General features: G+C 41.1%; 1 protein-coding gene across 2 annotated transcripts; it reads right to left on the minus strand.

The window, feature by feature from the left end:
* Positions 1 to 646: 646 nt before the first annotated feature.
* Positions 647 to 20925, minus strand: keap1b (kelch-like ECH-associated protein 1b). 2 transcript variants are annotated; one of them, XM_082136153.1, is made up of 7 exons: positions 20790 to 20925; positions 18603 to 19414; positions 16166 to 16411; positions 15062 to 15738; positions 11028 to 11233; positions 7801 to 7977; positions 647 to 2082 (listed from the first exon to the last, which is right to left on the minus strand). In XM_082136153.1, exons 2-7 carry the CDS (start codon positions 18912 to 18914, stop codon positions 1919 to 1921), a joined length of 1782 nt encoding a protein of 593 aa, XP_081992279.1. In that variant the 5' UTR covers positions 18915 to 19414; positions 20790 to 20925; the 3' UTR covers positions 647 to 1918. The 2 variants fall into 2 exon arrangements, with proteins under 2 accessions (XP_081992279.1, XP_081992280.1); XM_082136154.1 differs by lacking the exon at positions 20790 to 20925 and adding an exon at positions 19625 to 20742.
* Between the last annotated feature and the right edge of the window lie 1059 nt (positions 20926 to 21984).

Genomic DNA, 21984 nt, shown 5'->3' on the forward strand with positions numbered 1-21984 from the left:
GTTGTGGAATGTACACAGCGCGCGCGAACAGGCATCAGATTAATAAACAAGCAATTCAAATCTATACAGTATCTAAACAGTTTTGGCGCCAAATTTAATGCCAAGTTGTCAGATAATATTGTTTAAAACATTTTTTTTTTAATTAAAAGTATTATTTAGTAATCATTTTTGACTATTTATGTCTTTATTACTAATTATTATACTGTTTTTATTTTTGCATTGTCTATTCTAGTTTTTTTTAATGCAGTTGTGCTATTTATTGACAAAGCTGTTTAGGACCACACTCTAGTTTCTAATGTTTTATTAATTCATGTTTTTATCTTGTGTTTCGACCGGGACCTTATAGTTTCGTTCCTTCGTGTAAAAATGTGTGTGGAATGACAATAAAAGACCCTTGAACCTTTAATCATTTTAACATTTTAATCTGAGGATATGCACAAGTTTCCGTGGGGGTTAAAACAAATATATTTTAGTGCATCTTCTCCACTCAAAATATCTCAGTTTAAAGCTGCTTAAAATTAAGTTTAGCGTTAATAACAATTTATTTTTTATTTATTTTTAACCAAAGCGTCTATGTTTAACGCGCGTGCACGTGATTCAGTGTTTTGTCGCCACCGCGTGACTGAAACAAATCAAGACAAACCAGTGCAAGAAACATATGCTTTTATTATACAATGTTTGTACAAGGTATTCGATGCTGTAAAAATTACAAAGCAGACTTTAAATAATCCTTTATATTTAATTTTAAGTGATTTAAAGAAACGAAAGCATCCCTTTTAAAACAAAAAGCTTAATTTGTAAAAAATGAGCCCCGGTTCAGTCCATTATGAATAAACAGGAGCCAACATTATCCAATAGCAAAGGGACAATAATTCAAAAAAAAAAAAAAAAAAAAAAAAAAACAGACTTCATGCAATATACCAATGTACAAAATCCCTGGAAAAGCAGCTTAAATTAGTTTTTACAAATACATTGTGTCATCAGCCTGTGAAAATCAGCTTTCATTTGAGCAAAAACCACGTTGGCATCTATTGCCTTTGTAGGCTGGAATACAGTTAGATAAATCTGGAAACATTCCACGTCTCATTTCATTAGTAAAAACTTTGTGTGTGTGTACATCTCTGAATACAAAATCATCCAGACGGCTTAATCAAAGCTGAAGAACTGATCTCCAACTGAAGCGTCTGTTAGTTCAGGGTTTGTTTTGGCCATCTCCGTTCTCACGGCTCGAACCTCAGACATACTGACGCGGGTCATGGCACTTTATTGGGCTCAGGAAGGAGGTAGACATCCACACGAAACATCCGGTATAGAAGTGTCTCTGCTGCACGATTAACCTTCTTCACTCGACTCGACTGGCAATACAAAACTAATCAGGCCGGAGTCTCAAAGTGTGTGATGTTCAGAGATCTCCTGCCGCACTGAGACTGAAGTTCATCCAGAACAACAGATTTACTGTGCGCTGATGAGAGAGAGAGAGAGAGAGAGAGAGAGAGAGAGAGAGAGAGAGAGAGAGAATGTGAGTGTGAGAGTTTGTGTGAGAGAGTGAGTGTGTGTGAGTGAGTGTGTGAGACTGAGAATAAGTGTGTGAGAGTGAGAGAATGTGAGTGAGAGTCTGTGTGAGTGAGTGTAAGAGTGAGAGAGTGTGTGTGAGTGAGTGTGTGAGACTGAGAATAAGTGAGTGTGTGAGAGAGAGAGAGAATGTGAGTGAGAGTCTGTGTGAGTGAGTGTAAGAGCCAGAGAGTGTGTGTGTCAGAGTGAGAATAAGTGAGTGAGAGTGAGTGAGAGTGTGTGAGAGAGTGAGTGAGAGTGAGCGAGAGAGCTAGTGTTTCTGACACAGGCTGGGAGAGAGAGAGAGAGAGAGAGAGTGAGCGAGAGAGTGAGAGTGAGATAGAGAGAGAGAGTGTGAGCGAGAGAGCTAGTGTTTCTGACACGGGCTCAGGCCCTTCTGGCACGGCTCCATGGTCACGGCGACTCCGACGCCGCTACGACCTGACGTCATGTTGGTGACCTCAGTCCACGAGTCTGTTTCTGGGTCGAAACTCTCCACGCTGTCCAGGAACGTGTTCCCATCATACCCTCCTGCAGAGAGAGAGAGAGAGAGAGAGAGGGTTATGTGCATGTCTGAATACTTTGCTTCAGTAATCATCCAAACGGATTAGTATTTCTAGTCCTTCACTGACTGTTTCAGCACAGTACAGTGTAGCATGTGACTCAGCATTAGCCCCCTTCACACATACAGTCTTTACTGGGAAATGACCGGTAACAGATCATGTGTGAACAGGACCTTTTCAAACATACCGGTTAATTGGTTCCGGCGATCTACCAGTAAGGGAAGTTGTAACATTACCAGTAAATTACCGGTATATGCGCTGTGTGAACGTGGAATGAAGATTACCGGTATTTTGCACGTACGAGGTCAGAACGCACTGACGTCAGAAGTTATTTGGGCCAATCAGAAGCCGTTGAAAGAGCAACAGCTCTGGGCCATTCATAAAATGATGATACTCATCAGTTTACAAATGTCTTCAAATTGGAGTGATGCCGAAACTAAAGCGCTTCTCGTCCAGGCGGATGAAGTTAGCGATACTGACACGTATAATAAAATAACTAGCCTTCCTCAGAAACAACGCATAGACTTCCGGTTAATGACATCATCACAGAGTTCACCGGTGTTTTGGAGCTGATGTATGAATGGTCTGTTACCGGTAAGCCAGATCGCTGCTGCTTGTGTGAACGGCACGTTTTTAAATTTACCGGTGAAGTCGTTCTGGCACTAGACTTCTGTGCTAGTTAGAGTTTGTCCATAACGAACACCATGTTCAAGCATAAGGGTGTCCATCAGTGCACGTGGCACCAGGACGCCCTAGGCCGTAAGTCGAGGATCGACTTTGTGGTCGTTTCATCTGACCTGCGGCCGTATGTCTTGGACACTCGGGTAAAGAGAGGGGCGGAGCTGTCAACTGATCACCACCTGGTGGTGAGTTGGATCCGATGGCGGGGGAGGAAGCTGGACAGACTCGGCAGACCCAAGCGTACTTAAGGGTCTGCTGGGAACGTTTGGCCGAGTCTTCTGTCAGAGAGATCTTCAACTCCCACCTCCGGCGGAGCTTCGACCGGATCCCGAGGGAGGCTGGAGATATTGAGTCCGAGTGGACCATGTACTCCACCTCCATTGTCGAAGCGGCCGCTCGGAGCTGTGGTCGTAAGGTCTCCGGTGCCTGTCGAGGCGGCAATCCCCGAACCTGGTGGTGGACACCGGAAGTAAAGGATGCCATCAAGCTGAAGAAGGAGTCCTATCGGGCCTGGTTGGCTTGTGGGACTCCTGAGGCAGCTGACGGGTACTGGCAGGCCAAGCGAACTGCAGCCCGGGTGGTTGTGGAGGCAAAAACTCGGGCCTAGGAGGAGTTTGGTGAGGCCATGGAGAAGGACTATCGGTTGGCCTCGAAGAGATTCTGGCAAACCGTCCGGCGCCTCAGGAGAGGGAAGCAGTGCCCTACCAACGCGGTCTACAGTGGAGGTGGGCAGCGGTTGACCTCGACTGAGGATGTCATCGGACGGTGGAAGGGATACTTCGAGGATCTCCTCAATCCCGCCGTCACGTCTTCCATTGAGGAAGCAGAGGCTGAGGGCTCAGAGGTGGACTCGTCCATCACCCAAGCTGAAGTCACCGAGGTTGTCAAGAAACTCCTCGGTGGCAAGGCACCGGGGGTGCGGTCGGGGACAGTGCCTCTGGGATGGCAGACCGGGGTGGTGGTCCCTCTTTTTAAGAAGGGGGTCCGGAGGGTGTGTTCCAACTACAGGGGATCACACTTCTCAGCCTCCCTGGGAAAGTCTATGCCAGGGTACTGGAGAGGAGAATACGGCCGATAGTAGAACCTCGGATTCAGGAGGAACAGTGCGGTTTTCGTCCAGGCCGTGGAACACTGGACCAGCTCTATACCCTCTACAGGGTGCTGGAGGGTTCATGGGAGTTTGCCCAACCAATCCACATGTGCTTTGTGGATTTGGAGAAGGCATTCGACTGTGTCCCTCGTGGCGGCCTGTGGAGGGTGCTCCGGGAGCATGGGGTCCGGGGTCCTTTGCTAAGGGCTGTCCGGTCCCTGTACGACCGGAGCAGGAGCTTGTTCGCATTGCCGGCAATAAGTCAGACTTCTTCCCGGTGCATGTTGGACTCCGGCAGGGCTGCCCTTTGTCGCCGGTTCTGTTCGTAATTTTTATGGACAGAATTTCTAGGCGCAGCCAGGGGCCGGAGGGTGTCAGGTTTGGGGACCACACGATTTCGTCTCTGCTCTTTGCGGATGATGTTGTCGTGTTGGCCCCTTCAGACCAGGACCTTCAGCATGCACTGGGATGGTTTGCAGCCGAGTGTGAAGCGGCTGGGATGAGAATCAGCACCTCCAAATCCGAGGCCATTGTCCTCAGTCGGAAAAGGGTGGCTTGCCCACTTCAGGTTGGTGGAGAGTTCCTGCCTCAAGTGGAGGAGTTTAAGTATCTTGGGGTTTTGTTCATGAGTGAGGGAAGGATGGATAGGGAGATTGACAGACAGATCGGTGCAGCTTCTGCAGTAATGCGGTCGATGTACCGGTCTGTCGTGGTGAAGAAAGAGCTGAGCCGCAAGGCGAAGCGCTCGATTTACCGGTCAATCTACGTTCCTACTCTCACCTATGGTCATGAGCTTTGGGTCATGACCGAAAGGACAACATCCTGGATACAGGCGGCCGAAATGAGCTTTCTCCGCAGGGTGGCTGGGCGATCCCTTAGAGATAGGGTGAGAAGCTCGGTCACTCGGGAGGAGCTCAGAGTAGAGCCGCTGCTCCTCCACATCGAGAGGGGTCAGCTGAGGTGGCTCGGGCATCTGTTCCGGATGACTCCTGGACGCCTTCCCGGGAAGGTGTTCCGGGCGCGTCCCATTGGGAGGAGACCCCGGGGAAGACCTAGGACACGCTGGAGAGACTATGTCTCCCGGCTGGCCTGGGAACGCCTCTGTGCCCCCCTGGAAGAGCTGGAGGAAGTGTCTAGGGAGAGGGAAGTCTGGGCATCTCTGCTTAGACTTCTGCCCCCGCGACCCGGCCCCGGATAAGCGTAAGAAGATGGTATGGTCGTTCTGGCAATTTTAGGGTAATTTACCGGGACTGCTGTGTGAAAGGGGCTAGTGACTATATTTTAGGCAATATTGTGATAAACTTCAACTCATGCCAACATTATATTTTGATTAAATTGATACGATCATATCTAGGTCATAATCGTAGTGAAATGATGGCGGTATGCCAATTATAACTGCAATAAACAGCATGTAAAGACTTTAATGGCATCTATTCCACTAAGTTTGCATGTGTTTGTGACGTTGTCATGCACAGATTTGAAAACACAGTGCTAAATAATGCATCACATTTTTGGGTTCTGGAGAAACTGAGTTCATGTTGACAACGTTTCACGACATGAATATGATGCAGTGTATCGACGGTCGAACACATCCAAATGAAGACACTTTAGGAAAAATCCAACATGTGAATAGAAATGTTTAGTTTAGTAGATTAAAACGATGTCCAGTTACACAGACTGTGTGTGAGTTCATCATTTGTGCTGTGTGTATTTTAATAATGCGGTAAAAACCACAATTCTTAGAGAATAATCAGAATAATGTGAAACGTGCATGTAAAGGTGAGGGAGGAGGTCTGTTGTGAACATCTTACTGCGAGTAATTCCTCACTCTGATCACATTATTGGTCCACATTTAACAGTCAAATATTAAAACTAAATTGTAGAACGAGACTTGATTCTCTCCATTATGAATTGATGTGATGTTGAAAGTGTCTCTATATGAATAGGAGGAACTGATGACATCAGCTGAAGGAAAGTCGTTTCAGAGTTATAACATTATTATCAAAGATTATGAAGACAAACATTTCAGTAGACAGCCAGGGGTGGATGACAAACCGATTTTAAACAATTAACAATAAACATGTTCTATCATGGTTATACCAGTGTTTCCCAATCATAATAAATCATATTTATAATACATTTATTTATGTGAGTTTGCAGTCTAAATTGAATGTAATGAGATGAAGATCAAACCTGTTCTTCTATTGAGTTATCCCGATATAAACTGCATTTATTAAATTAGCAGACGCTTTTATCCAAAGCAACTTAATTAACATCTGACTCATTGCAACCTTGATCTAAATGTATTAAGTTTGTGATATATCTGCCATTACTTTGGAAATTGGACTATTATTCGTTCAGTTTGTTAAGTCATGTTTCCATAAGAATGTCGATCACACTTTAGTTTAGGGTCCAATTCTCACTACTTATTACTTTACTTATTGTGTGGAGTCATACATATAAAACTAATATAAATTCAATATATATATATATATGTTACAAAAGAGAGCAATAAGGACTGTAAAACGGGCTGACTATTATGAACCAACAAATATATTATTTATTAATTTACAAGCTATACAATTTGTTGATTGAGTTGAGTTTTACACTGCACAGACAATGTATAAAGTATATAATAATTTACTTCCAAATTGTATTCAAAGGCTGATCGAAATAAGAGAAAGTCAGTATAAACTAAGAGGAATGTATATGTTCAACTCAATATGAATAATTTGTGCATATAATATTTAAACTTTGTAATAATATTTGAAATGTGTTTATAATCATGTATGTACATTTTGGAAAATGTCTTGGGTAACTGATGTTTATTTTGTATGAGAAAAGTGACGCTCATTAGATGAGCATGTATAAGCACAGGCTTCAGCCTACACCTTTTTTGGTTATTACATTTTTTTTTCTTTATTATGGAAAATTGTCTGAGGACCGAAATACATTTTTGTTGAATTGAAATTAATAGTTAGTAAGGGCGTTGTTAAGTTTAGGTATTATAGGTTTAAGAGATGTAGAATATGATCATGCAGAATAAGGCATTAATATGTGCTTTATACGTACTAATAAACAGCCAATATCCTAGTAATATCCATGATAATTAGCAACTAGTTAATAGTGATAACTGGACCCTAAACCAAAGTGTTCCCAGAATGTACACTCAAAAGTTTTGGATCGGTAAGATTTTTAAAAATATTTTGCTTATAATGCTGTTCTTTTGAACTTTCTATTCATCAAAGAATCCTGGAATAAAAATGTAAAGAACTATTTTCAACATTGATAATAATGAGAAAAAAAATCATCATATTAGAATGATTTCTGAAGGATCATGTGACACTGAAGACTGGAGTAATGATGCTGAAAATTCAGCTTTGATCACAGGAATAAATTACACTTTATTATATATTCACATAGAAAACAGCTGATTTATATTGGAATAATATTTTACAATATAAAATTTTTTGTATTTTTTTTTTATCAAATAAATGCAGCCTTGGTGAGCAGAAGATATTTTTTATTTTATTTTTTTTACATAAAATCATACCGATCCAAAACTGTTGACTGGTAGTGTATATATTGTGACATATTTATACCAAGTTTTACAAATATCATAATTGTGCTCATATTGGCTTTGACGGTCTCTAGCTTGTAGACGGTGTTGCGTGCGCTGATGAATCTCTCACAATAAGCCCAGAAACATGTCTTAAGATCAAGCTACTTTCCTGTAGCTCAAACAGAAGAGCGTCTGCGCTTGCAACGCCAAGGTCATGGGTTCGATTCCCAAGGAAAGCAAGAACTGATAAGAATGTAAATGTGTACCCTGAAATGCAATGTAAGTCGCTTCGGATAAAAGCGTCTGCCAAATGCATAAATGTAAATGTGAAGATGAGTTCAGCGAGCTCGTACCCAGCACATAGATGCGGCCGTGGTGCGCCGTCACTCCCAGCGCGCTGCGTCTGTGTCTCATGGATGATGTGAAGCTCCAGCTGTCCGTTTCCACGTCGTAGCGCTCGACCGTGTTCAGCTGATTCGTGCCGTCGTATCCGCCCATCACGTAGATGAAGTTCCCCAGCGCACACACACCTGAACACACAGCACACACATCACATGACTCGCAGCACATGGACGAATCACAGAACAGATGTTTTTCATGTAGACCTGCAGTCTGAACAATCATAAACAGAATTAATGATCCGTGTCTGAACACTAATGTTTAACAGCATGGTGTCAGCAAAACCACGAAAACTCTTCAGAAGTTAAAGAAAGAGTCCAGTGAGGACGCGGGTTGGGAATCGTTTTGAATTTTAAGGATTCCGATTTCGATTCTGCTTATCGATTCCTAATTTTGATTCCTAGAAGGTAAAAAAAAAACTAAAAAACACGTAGATATCATTCACATTTAGTCTTATAGCAAAACATTTAATTGTAGCTGAATATCATGAACACAAATCCACAGGCTAAAGAACACTTACATAGAAAAACAACTAGCCGAACTAATATAAACTTCAAGCATTATTAAAGACAAGTAAACACTCAGTCGTTAAAAAAGAACAAATCAGCAATCGCAACAAATAGACACAACTGAACACAGATACGATTGAAATAAACAGTGTTTTAAGATTCAAGAGTCACATGGACGACTGTTATGATGCTTTTTGTCATGTTTGGAGCTTGAAGGCTTAGTTCACCCAAAAAAGACACTGTGTCATCAATCCCTCACCGTTCATGTCATATCTTCAGAACACAAATTACATTTTTAATGAAATCTGAGAGATTTCTGTCCCTCCATTGAAAGCCTGTTCACCCAAAATGTTCATAAAGAGATGGTAAAATAAATCCATATGAATGTATCGGTTTAATCCAAGTCTACTAAAGAGACACGATCGATGAACAGATTTAAGCTTTTCGTCACATATAAACATTGATCAGCAGGGCTCGCAAAATCGCCTGCCCGACGTCCCGGGGCTATATTGTTTTCCATTCGGGCTACCAAAATGCATAACCGGCCTGCCCGACGGGCTATCTGAAATACTGTTCGTTTCAGTCTTGTTATAATCAGATTCAGCGCGTTCTTCATCTTCAATCCGCAGTGGCTCCGAGCAGAGCGCACGTCAGAAACAGAGGACAGGGTGTGTGGGTGTGTGTGTGTGTGTTCATCTGAGTCTCATTGGTCTGTCAATGTCAGAATATTTGAGATGACCAATCAAATCAAAGTAGGCGGGCTTTATATACACAGAAGCTTCTGAGCGCGAATTTGAGCAGAGCGACTCGCTTCAGTTTACGGTCAAGTGCGAGATAAGATGTAAGTAGCTAAACTAAACATTTCATATTTGACAGTTTTTTAGGTCATAAATGTGAAACGAATGACAAAAATGATCAGACAAACGAATATACTTTTGTCGAATTTCGCCATTTTGAACTGAAAATAGGCCTATGTAACGTGACTAATAATTAGTTTGCTGTCATTGTGAGGGGACATTAACAGAGCATTAACAAAGCCGTTTTCATGTTGGGCACAAGATTAATAATGAATGTGTACATGTTGAGAATTAATATACAATTTGTAGCCTTCAGTAAATTAAAAAAGTTCAGCTTTAGGAGGGGAAGAGACAGGGCAAGATGAGACTGAGAGAAAAAGAAAGAGTGATGGATAAGAAGTGAGAGCAGGTATTGACAAATAATCTACTGCCCACTGACGTTGTTTTAAAGCTATTTCTTATCCTTTTTTGGCCTTAAAATGTCTTGAAATGGACATATCAGAGAAATAAAAAAAATGAACCCCCTAATAACCTTAAATGCAGGACCTCTTTGATTATAAAGCCCTGTCTACGGCCCTGTATTAGGAATAAGATCAATAATGAATGTGTACCTAGCTTTCCTAGTAGCTTTCAGTAAATTAATGCGTCTGAGAAAATGATTCATAAATCAACCTATCAGATGACCCTATGCTTCACTGACAGACAAAAATGAAAAGCCTATATCAGTCAAAGCTCAGCTTTAGGAGGGGAAGACAAAGAGAATAGGAGTGTGATGCTGATGAGGAGAGAAAAATAATCAGCTGGCCACTTACATCCATTTTTTTTGGCCTTCAAAACATCTTAAAATGCACATATGTAGATCAGAGAAATCTAAATTTTCTCGGGGGTGCCCCCGAACCCCCCTGACTGAGTATGAGTGAGTATTAGACCCAGATTAGACCCTAAACTAAACTGTTACTTTTTTTTTGTTTTTTTATCATACCCTCATTGGGGGCTGAGCCACAGACATGACTGATTCATGTTCCATACTTGTCACACACATTTCAGTTCAGTTAGAACCAGATGCATATTTGTTGATATTTTGTGTTTTGAAAAAGTTTTTGATTCATTGTTTTGACTCCTAACCAATTTTCTACATTGAAAATTGTTTTTTTATCTGGGCTAGTAAAATTCATTTCGGGCTACCAAAATCTGAAGAGTGCCTGCCCGAAGGGCTACCAGCGATTTTGAAATTTTGCGAGCCCTGATCAGAGAACATAAATAGAAGCTAGACTGTACTTGCTTAAAGTGCGAGAACAAACCTTATTGGCTCTCGCAGAAGCTCAAACGTGCCACATGACGTGCAAAATTAAACCTCATTGGTTCTTCCTTTTGTGCTAGGTGGAAGAATGAACGGGTTTGGAACGACACGAGGGAAAGTAAATAATGGCAAATAAGATTTTTACAGGGTTCCCACACCTTGATTAACTTTAAATTCAAGGACCTTTCAAGGACTTTCCAGTTCCAATACCCTCAAATTCAAGGACTTAATGTGGGAACACATTTGTTGTGTCAAATTACAGACGTTTAGGTTCCATCGTAGTAGTTTCATGCGTGCGAGAGCGTCACGGCAACGTACAACACAAAGTACCTCAGGTGGGAAACACTTAACGTAACGAGTAAATGCGCGTAACTAACGTTAATCAAGCAAGCTAGTGCACTTTCAAGGACCTGTATCTGTGTGTGTTTATTCTCACAAAGTTTCCAGGGCCTTGAATTAATTTTCTTTTTTTCAGATTCACAAACGTTCAAGGATTTCAAGGACCCGTGTGAACCCTGTTTCTAGAGTCGCTGCAGTGCAGCTTCATGCGAGCGCCTGTGTTTGACAGATCTCACCTGCGCCGCTGCGGACTGTGTTCATGGACGCCACGCTCCTCCACTCGTCTTTCTCGGGGTTGTAGCATTCGGCCGAGCTCAGCCGGTGAGTGCCGTCGAAGCCGCCCACCGCGTACAGCAGACGGTTGATCACGGCCACGCCTACACCGATACGCCGCGTTAGCATCGGTGCTACCAGATGCCAGCAGTCTCGCTCGGGATCGTACCTGAAACACACAACGGCAGCAAACATGCATTTATACTGAGTAGTGCTCGGTACTAAATATACATTTCTTGATTTTAATCGATTCTCATTTCAATTGACCCAAGAATCAATAAACATGCATTCATATTAGGGCTGCACAATATATGGGAAATTATCAAAATATCGCAAATATATATGGATATCGCAACAGCTTGCGATAACTGGCGTCATGAATAAAAGACAATAATAAAAGAGAATAAAAGAGAAAATCACTCACAGCTCTCGGCTGAATAACTTTTGTAGCTTTAATAAGAATCAGTATATATGTATTTCATATAGTGAAAACTAAACTGTGTTTTATTTTTACATTTGATTATTCAGTTTCTGTTGTTAAATAACCCTAATGTAGGATAACCTGAACTCCTGAACCCTGTGGTTTACACTGATGTTACAATAACACTTCTTACGCTACACTGATGTTCACTTTCAGAAGTTTAGGGATGTTTTCTTGTCACAAAAAAAATAAAATAATTTAAAATATATTTTAAAGACAATTTAAGTTTATTTTACACACTTTAAGCATTATTGTATCGCACATCGAATATCGCATTATTTAATGAGTTATCGCATATCACACTTTTCTTCAATATCGTGCAGCGCTAGTTCATACTGACTAGAGATGGGTTCAAATATACATTTCTTGATTTTAATCGATTCTCATTTCGATTGACCCGAGAATCAATCTTTAAGTCTTTGCTGTTTTCAGTTGATTGATGCGTGAATTAAACTTTGTTGTGCTTTGTTACTTTTGATATGAAACAGTCTCAGTCTTCAAATTCTGTCCATTTTATTATGATTTTCAAACAATAAATGTGTTTCTGTGAGGTGACAGATCTGAGATCTCTGAAGCGCCTCAGACGAAACGATCATCTCTTCCTCTTTACTATTAGTTACAGCAGCAAATAAACATGAATGAACATCAGAAGGAATGTTGAGAGATACAGAACAACTTACTGGAATGAATCATGTCTCATGTAATCGCTCAATCAGTGTTTCCTCCACGGAAAGATGTCAATAAAACAGCTTGAGAACAATAACGTCACATTCACCTCAGAAAAGTCATTCAATGACTTGTTAAAACTTATTAGTCAGCAAGAAAATCAACTCTAGAAATAAGCATTGTGATGAACACATGCACTGTATTAGATATTCATTATATTTTTTACTTAACCACTTCTTTAATATTTAATGTTTGAATAAATCATGAAAACAAGTTATGACAGCCACCATTAAAATGTTTATATTTTAAAAAACAAGTAAACATAACTCTTAAAAACTTATGAAAACTTAATAATTAATAGTAATTTAAATGTTTCTATGCAAATTAGTTAATTTTAACCTGTAATATTTGACTAATGTACCAACTGACAGGGTTCCCACAGCATTAGTTTTTCCTAGAGGATATTTGACACGTACTGTACATGTCATGATATATATCCAGATTAATCGATATTGAATCAAATTGAATTCAACTTACATAAATTGGGACAAACACTTATCAACATATTATACACATCATGTATCACTGTATGTCACTAGAGCTCAATAAAGCTCATAAAAGCGAGCGTGTTTATAATGACTTGATCTTCATCTTGAGGAAGTGAAACACAACAGACCTGGAACAGACTCTTTACCTCCAGTGACTCACTCCAAAGTTCAGTGTTTAAATATCTATTAATAGTTAGTTCCACTTCCTTTATTTCACAGAATAATGTTTGTCACCTGCTATTCATCACTAATCTCCATAAACATCACAAAGGAAGTGTCAAACAGTCCATTGTTATGAGGATGCAAAAGGGGTTTTAGGTGTTTTCTTCCTGACGTGAGCCACTAATATCAGCATCAATGAAAGATGAGTGAACTACACGAGCTCCCGCCGCTGTACAGAGCAGAAGTGCGGACTCATTTTGGCTTCCACTTTTAAAAAACAAACACTGAAAGGGTTAGTTCACCCAAGAATGAAAGTTCTTTCAGTAATAATTACTCTCCCTCATGTTGTTCCAACCCTGCAAGACTTTCATTCATCTTTAGAACACAAATTAAGATATTTTTTATTAAATCTTACTCAAAATATATGTTATTGAAACTTGCCGGCCCAGAAAGTTAGTAAAGACAGAATTTAAAATAGTCCAAGTGACTACAGTGGCTCAACATTAAGTTTATCAAGCGACAAGAATACTTTTTGTGCACAAAAAACAAACAAAAATAACGACTTTATTCAACTATTGATTTTCTTCTGTGTTTCTCTGAGTGAGTTCACGTTGTGTAACAGCGCTTCTGGATTGTAAGCAGAATGGAGGCTCACTATTGGCCGACAGTCGCCACACAGATATTTTTGCCCAGCCTTAGTGTCCAGTGATGCAACAAAGTTGAGATACGTTTAACTTTATGCAAATGAAGAGCAACTTTCGGGAACGACATCCAATAGGAGTGAAGTCAGTGAAGCACACGTGATCCACCACTACACCTGTAGTGTCTGCGGCAAGATGCAGAAGTTGATTTTACATTTATATTTAGTGTTTTCCATCCAAAATGTTAGTTTTTTAACATGGAATGAAAGCTGTGAACCAGATATGGGAGCAAGAACCAATGACATGCAGCGACAAAGTTGCTAAAGGCCCGGATACACTCATGGCACAGTTGATTTTAGTTTGTTGCTTATGGGAAAAAATAAGTTTGAAATACCTTTGCAGCGACACACTGTTAGTGAACACCCCAACGCCACCTAAGCTGACGTCAAAGACTTTAGATTTAGACGGTGCGCTCGCATTACATAGGAATTTTTGGAGGAATTACGCTGTGTGTTGAAGTGTGTTTTCTCAGGTAACTGATGCACTTGCATGCACCTTGCTTCCTTGCATGCACATTAAGGAAATTATATTTTATTTAAGAACAATTGTTTCAAAAGTTAATGCACTTTGAAAAAGTGAATGTCATTTAATTTCAATAAAAGATGCGATGCTTGATTTGGTTTATATTTGCTTGTTGCGCTCGCTTGCGCCCTCTTGTGGGCATAGGAGACGATAAAGCACTTTTCCCCTATTGCCTTCAGAATTCAAATATTATTTGAATTTTGCTCATATTTAAGAAATAAATTTGAATATAGTTTTTCAGACATTTTGACAGCCCTAGAAGAGATACCCTGTTGTGATGGAGGTATCCGTGCGAGCCGCCCATATTTCTTGGAGTATCGCAATAGTATCGTAGTTCAGTTTCGTGATATGTATCGAATCGTGACATGAGGGTCTCGTTACACCCCTAGTAAAATTTTAGGTAGTTTTTATCATGCTGATGTAAGTTTAAGTGTTCGCTTTTTGGGGGATTTTCGGGAGGAGATTGGAGCTTCAGCTTTAATATCTACATGTCCATAAGTGTTTATTTCACACTGTGTTGTTCTGCAGTGAACTGTACTAACGGTTTCTGCGGGAGTGAGGGCGGGACCTTGATATCGCGGCTCCACTTCCCCGGTCACTTCTGCGCAGACTCTGTGTTTAGAGAAGCTATCAATCACAGCTGTCAATCATGACGTCACATTCCTGTTGTTATAGCATCAAATAACTAAGACCAAACTTATTTTAAAAAATTAACACTTAAACTTACATCAGCGTAATAAAACGACCTAAAATGACAGAAAACATCAGACAGAATCAGGTCCCAAATCTGTCAGCGCCATATTAGGACTTTCACTTTTCACCAATGGAAGAGAGTGAAGGGACGTCATCCGTCTTTTTAACACTCTATGGTTTGGTATGGAAGAGATAAAAGATAAAACACATCAACAACGTCTCACCTCTCGACGCTGTTGTGATGTAGGCATCCGTGCGAGCCGCCCACCGCGTAGATCATGCCGTCGATCACGCCAACACCGATACGGTTGCGCGGGACGCTCATGGGCGCGCAGGGCAGCCAGCAGTTATTCATCGGGTTGTAGCAGTCCAGCGTGTTTGAGTCCATGTTTCCATCCGGAGCGTTATTCCTCCCGCCCACCGCATACAGCAGACCGCTAATAACACACGCCGCTAGCCCACTGCGAGGCGTCTGCAGGTCCGCTAGCCGTAGCCACGCGCCCGTACAGGTGTTAAACGCCTCCAGATAGCTAAGCGACTGCCGGAAGTATCCGCCCGCCGTGTAGATGAGCTGCGGGACTTTGGGTGTCCGACAGGGAATGAGTTTGGTGGGTTTGTGCAGCGTGAGATCCTGGAAGATCTGGGACAGGTAGTCTTTGCTCTGCGCGTCCCACTCGAAGTGCTCGAGCTGCCGGCGTAGGAAGTTTGGCGTGAGCGAGTGGCAGCGTACGGCCTGGAGAAGCGCCTGAACGTACGGACGCCGGTTCTCACGGTCGTACTGAACCCACTCCACACACGCGTGAAACACCTCGGACTCACAGCGCACGTTCAGCTCATCACGGCTGATTAGCGTCACTAGCTGACAGTGAGTGAGGTTGAAGAACTCCTCCTGCGTCGCCACCTGAGAGAGAGAGAGAGACACATTTTTATCTCATCGGATCAGTATCAAAGCATTTACTGCCTTTAAAGCACATTCACACCAAGGACAATAACTATAATAATAAAGATATAGTTTTAAAAGTTGTTTTAGAAGAACAGTGACATCTAGAGAATCGAGTTGTTGGAATCAGTTTCCAAATATTTGCATGTATATACTGTAGATATATTTATACATAATTTATATAATATATAAATAAATAAAAATTCTTAAATATATACATGCATATGTGTGTATTTACACAGTAGTCAACATTTGAGCTTAGAATAAACAGACCGTTATCGTTCGTTGGTGTGGACGCAAACGTTATAGTTATCGTCTTTGGTGTGAACGGCCCTTAACATGTGCCCTACCCGTCACACAGGTTTACTCTGAGGTGTGTGTCACTGACCTGACTGAAGTTCATGTAGATGTATTCTCTGGCCTTCTGATGAAGCTCTGTGCAGCTGATCTGCTCGGCGAAGTTGGCGATGCCGATGGCGTTGCTTGGGTCGAGCTGCTGCACGAGGAAATCACAGCAGGCCTTCACCACGCTGTCGATCTGGTACATGACGGCCCCGTTCATCACGTGAATCACACACTTCTCACCAACAGAGATGCTCGCCGTGTACGCGAACTCGATGAGCCGCCCCATGACCTGAGAACAACAACCAGACACGTTTATAAAGACGCAGCTCAGATACAAGAGCAGCACGTAGGCCTGATTAATCATTATCAGGGTTATTTGACCTAATCGCAATTATAGCAGAGCAAATGTGCAGTTTAAGTTTTATTTAAATCACATTTTGGACCCATAGTGCACAGTAAAGCATGTTTCAGTGATATCGAGACTCAGAAATCTGGCTGTAAACGCTCCAACAGAAACTGGGATATTTGTTTTATTTCAATCGCGTTCTGTTATACAAATAAGGGAAATTTAAGCATTCAAAGAAATGTCATAAAATGTGCTATATCAGGGTATCTTTTTCCGGTGTGGAGAGTCATAATCTGGAAGGGAGTAAAAAATAAAGAATATTTAAAAAACACACTGCTGTAAAGTACACAATGATAGTCAAAAATATCTTGAATGAATGATTCAATGACAAATACATTTTTAACAGTCACTTGTCGCCACCTACCGGTGCAATGATGTCATTGATCTAATAATAATGTGAAGTGTCAAGTTACTTTCAAAGAGGATTTGCGTCATTTTAATCACTACCGTAGATATCAGTGTGAATATCCGAACTATTGACTTTTATCCAAGCGCTTCTGTGATAATTTGAATTATTGTAAGAAATGGATGATACTGTGTTGTTGAAAAGATGCTGTTTCATACGATACATGACAACTCTGGCTCAGAGCGCAGATCTGAATGTTCGCTGTGATCGTACTTGTCAAAAGTTTAATAGACATATTAGCCAAATCACTGTCATTTAGGATTAATATAACGCATGTGTTTGAATTGACATTAGGGGTGTCACAATATATTGCAATACAAAAAATGCAACAATATGTATCGTGGATAGTTGACAATCTGTATTGTGTAGTTCACCCATTATTAAAATTACTGTGCTTTAAAAAATTCACGTTTTCAGAGTTTCAGTGTCAGTACTACATTAAACTACTGTATATAATGTTGAATATAATGTATAATTATGCAATGGGGGAATATTTGTGGGTCCTGATAATGCCAATGTCTGATGTTACCAGTAAAAAGTGTCCTACGTTATTTTAAATATATCTAGTGCAGCATATTAGTTTTCAGCTTCAGAATCATCAATATTGTTATTCTGGTGTCTCTATTGTCCTGTGCTTTGGGTTTCCAGCACCAAGTCCAAGTCTATTCATTTACATTCACAATGTAAAACCAAATTTAGCATTTTAATCAACAGTACATTTTTTGTTATCGCTTTACCATATGCCTTGGAGTATCAAAATAATATCGTATCGTGAGTTCAGTATCGAGTCGTGACATGAGGGTCTCACTACACCCCTTAACTCAGATCCCAATCTTTTACCGATTAATCGTGCAAATCTATTGTTAATCATAATTATTTGAATGACAATTAAAGGTGCATTGTGTAATATTTAGGAGGATCTGTTGACAGAAATGCAATATCATAAACATAACTATGTTTTCAGTGGTGTATAACGGTTACATAATGAACCGTTATGTTTTTATTACTTTAGAATTAGTCATTTCTCTCTACACACACCGCGGGTCCGCTTACATCGACATGTTTCTATGGTGGCCCTGAACGGACAAATGCGTTTCGTCACTCTGTTGTTCTTCGTGTAAAGAAGCTATCTAAAGTCAGCGAATAAAACACTGACACAATGATGAACAAGTATCAATAATATTCACAATAACATATTGTTTTACTGAATAATCAAGTAAACCTAATTTCTTAATTTATCTTTGTAAAGAAACCTCATTGTTTAACTACTCTCTGCTGTCTCAGACGACGACATCACTTCCTGTCGGCCACCTTAACTTCTGTTGGGTGCAATTCACAAACTCACCACTAGATGCCGCTACAATTTACACAAAATTCATGATCGTAACAGGCCTAGCTTCACAACATCAATCGCAGACGCCTGTACCTTTGGGTGAATGTGATGTTGCTTAACTTTATTATGTTATAAATATAAAAACTCCACATTTAGAATTTTTACCGCAGTATGCTAACTGAGTTTCTTATTGCGTTTTTGATGTTTTAACCAGGCTACTTGTCCAGTCAGGCAAGTAAAATTCTCTTTCACTTGCCCCATCAAAAAATGTTGACCCCTGCAATTCATGATCGCAACAAGCCTAGCATCACAACATCAATCGCGTACACTCGTACCTTTGGGTGAATCCCCTCGATGGGCACCACCTCCATCCCACACTCCTTCAGCCCGTTGGTGAACATGGCACGAAACACCGGCGAAGACGACGCCAACACCACCTTATGAGCCACGAAGTCCACGGCCTGGAGCTCGTTGTATTTGACCCTCAGCGTGACGTCGCACAGCTGGCGCTCCATCCGTAGCTCGTTCATGATGGCGAAGGCGGCCGCCGTGTGGCTCTCCAGCGTGTAGCTAAACACGCGGTGCCCGTTTCGCTCCGACGGCGTGACCTCCGCCTTACACTCCGTCATCCCGGACGCCGCGTACATCGTCACCGACCGCGGCCCGGCACTAGCATCCTCGCTCGCCAGCGCAGGTTCAACGGCGTCAGACGGCAGACGGGTGAGTTTTACACGCTATTACGGGTCACTCAGGTGAAACGTGCTGTTATAGAGGCCTATAATCTCCTGATGGTTTGGGTCTGTGACACGTCTCCATTTCATACGCAATCTGTTTGATTTGACTGGGGGAATTTATGAAGCAGGAAAAGCACAAGAACAATCCAACCGGTTTGTTGCTCAAATAATTGCGTCTCTTCCTCAAGAGGAGGATAAACTTTTATTGCATGTGAAGTGAAACTGTTTTTCTGAGCAGGTTGGGGTTCAAGGTGAAGACAAACGAGTCTAAAAGCAGCATCTGAAACCGAACGCCGGACGTTCCTTGACTGTGAAGGATCTTGTAGACTTTGTGTCAGAATGAGTCCTGGGAAAACTGTCACACGTGTGTCATTTCAGGAGTTTAATGGTGTTTTCACTGATCACTGGGAGTCCTGAGAAGAAGAAAAAAAACAGAGATTTAAAGCAAACATAAGAAACAGCACAATCATAACCACAACTATAGCAGTAAATCAAACTCATCTCAACATATTGAGGAACAAAAGAACACTGAGGAGAATGTGTCCTTAAAACAAACATTAATAACTGATTCATATTCGGTTAACATTAAAAATAACATTAAAAAGAAGATGAGGGCATCAAACCTGTGCATTTTGACATCCGTCTAATTTGATCTGACCCGCCGCAGTTTTATTGGATGTACAACCTCTGACATGAACAACTAGAGAAATGGGGAGGGTTTTCTTCTCCTGTTTAAAAGTTAACAAATCTATTCATATTGCTGTGCTACAGACACACAATTACACTATTTAAATGGTTATCAGCACAGTTTGTGTCTGCTGTCAGTGATCCATCAGAAGAGACTCATTGATCCAGAAAGAATCACTGAACCGAAGAGCAAACAATCAAGACTTAGATAAGACTTGGTTTTAGAAGGGACTGCATTATATAATGAATGTCCTGACAGATAGTCATAGAAATGAGTGTGTGATGGCATTGCATAACAGATCTGCTGTATGAATGGCAAACATTACCAAAACAACAGAAATCAGGACAGATTTAAACAAATGTGAGTCAGTGAGTGTTTACAGTTAAAGTGTTTCATTTCAATTTTAATGCACAATAAACACATTCAATGATCCATTATCAGTTTAATAAATGTGGCTCTAAAATCATATTTTACTGATAACCTCTCTTAAATGTTTTCAGTAAAGCTAAAATCGCAAATCGCCACTTTAAGTCTGAAATGTCAACATGTAAACAGTGATGGGCCTTAAATCCCCGGGCTGGAGTTTAAATTCTATCCGCCCTCCAGCAGCTCAAGCCCGGTCACACACAGCAGCGGCGCCGCGACTCGGGGATCGAACTTACAGCGCTGAAATGTACTTAAACATTAGAAGCTCAGTGGATGCTTGAACCAATCTGAGCAAAACGTCTCGTAAGCTTAAATTATCAATCAAACCACTAGTTTCCACACGATCACAAACCTCAACACTTTGATAAATATGCGGCGAAACTCTTGTACTGAAACGTTAAGTGTTATTATTATTACTGCTTTATAACACCACACTGCGGAAGCCTGCATATATCTCTCAAGATTATTAAACGTCATAATGATTTTATCCTCATTTGTTAAAAAAAACAAGCCATAATCAACATAATCATAAATACTGTAAATCAGCTAATTGAATAAATCAATGCGCATAGGAGCGCAAATGCTGTAAACATCGACACGAAATAAAATAAAACAGTAAAAACCTCAGCAAAAAAACAAACACAGTAAACAAAGTCTGTCATTAAAACACTCACAGCTCATCGGAAACGGCTCTCGGTGACAGTGTGTGTTACTGTGTGTTATTGTGTACTTCAGCGTGTGTGTACGTGCGCGCGCGCGCGCGCGTGTGTGTGTTCCGTACTCTCAGAAAGAGAAACTCAGCGTGACTAAGCACAGCTGAGGAACGCGCGCTCACGAACCCCCGTGCACGCGCAAACAGCGTTCAGACGCCAATCAATCGAGTGATCGATCATAATTACCGTACAGGATATTCTGCACTAGAGAATAATGTTAACCAAAATGTTATTTGTATTATATAAAATGATATTTTAGACCCAGACAAAGCATCATCATCATCATAATCATCATCGTGGGTCATATCAAGGCATCGGGTTCATTACATGGGTTCATCAAGTTGTCGTGCGTGATGACGCAGTTCAGAGCGCGAGCACTAGATGTCGCTACACGTCAATAAAAACTGCGCGCGCAGCTCGACTGTATTCGCAGATCCGTTTTGATGATGACTCTGCAATCAAGCCTTTTCTATTGGGTATAAACAGGCCAGGTGTACATCTTGAGACAAAACAATAACACTGATATATTTTAAGATATGCTTTCAGTTCCGACATCTCAAACATGCATTTTAGTCTGGGACTAGACTTAAACCTGGTCTGGGAAACTGAGCAAATTATTCTTTGTAAACTGTGCGTTATGAGTGAATCTTCAACAGTTATAGCCTACTACAGTTATAGCCTAAGTCTACTACACATGCTTTATCACTGAACTGCTGTTTCGTCTTTTATTCAAGAACCTCTGAGACTGCAGATTCATATATAGATTAAAACATGAAAACGACAACTAATAGGCCTAACTATGCGCAATGCATGTGTGTGTGTGAGTGTGCGTGCGTGAGTGAGTGTGTGTGTGTGTGTGTGTGTGTGTGTGTGTCTGTATGTGTGAGTGTGTCTGTATGTGTGAGTGTGTCTGTATGTATGTGTGAGTGTGTGTGAGTGTGTCTGTATGTGTGAGTGTGTCTGTATGTATGTGTGAGTGTGTGTGAGTGTGTCTGTATGTGTGAGTGTGTGTGAGTGTGTCTGTATGTGTGAGTGTGTGTGTGTGTGTGTGTGTGTGTGTGTGTGTGTGTGTGTGTGTGTGTGTGTCTGTATGTGTGAGTGTGTCTGTATGTGTGAGTGTGTCTGTATGTATGTGTGAGTGTGTGTGAGTGTGTCT

The sequence above is a fragment of the Leuciscus leuciscus genome (genome assembly GCF_965113295.1).
Source record: "Leuciscus leuciscus genome assembly, chromosome: 14".
NCBI lineage: Eukaryota > Metazoa > Chordata > Actinopteri > Cypriniformes > Leuciscidae > Leuciscus > Leuciscus leuciscus.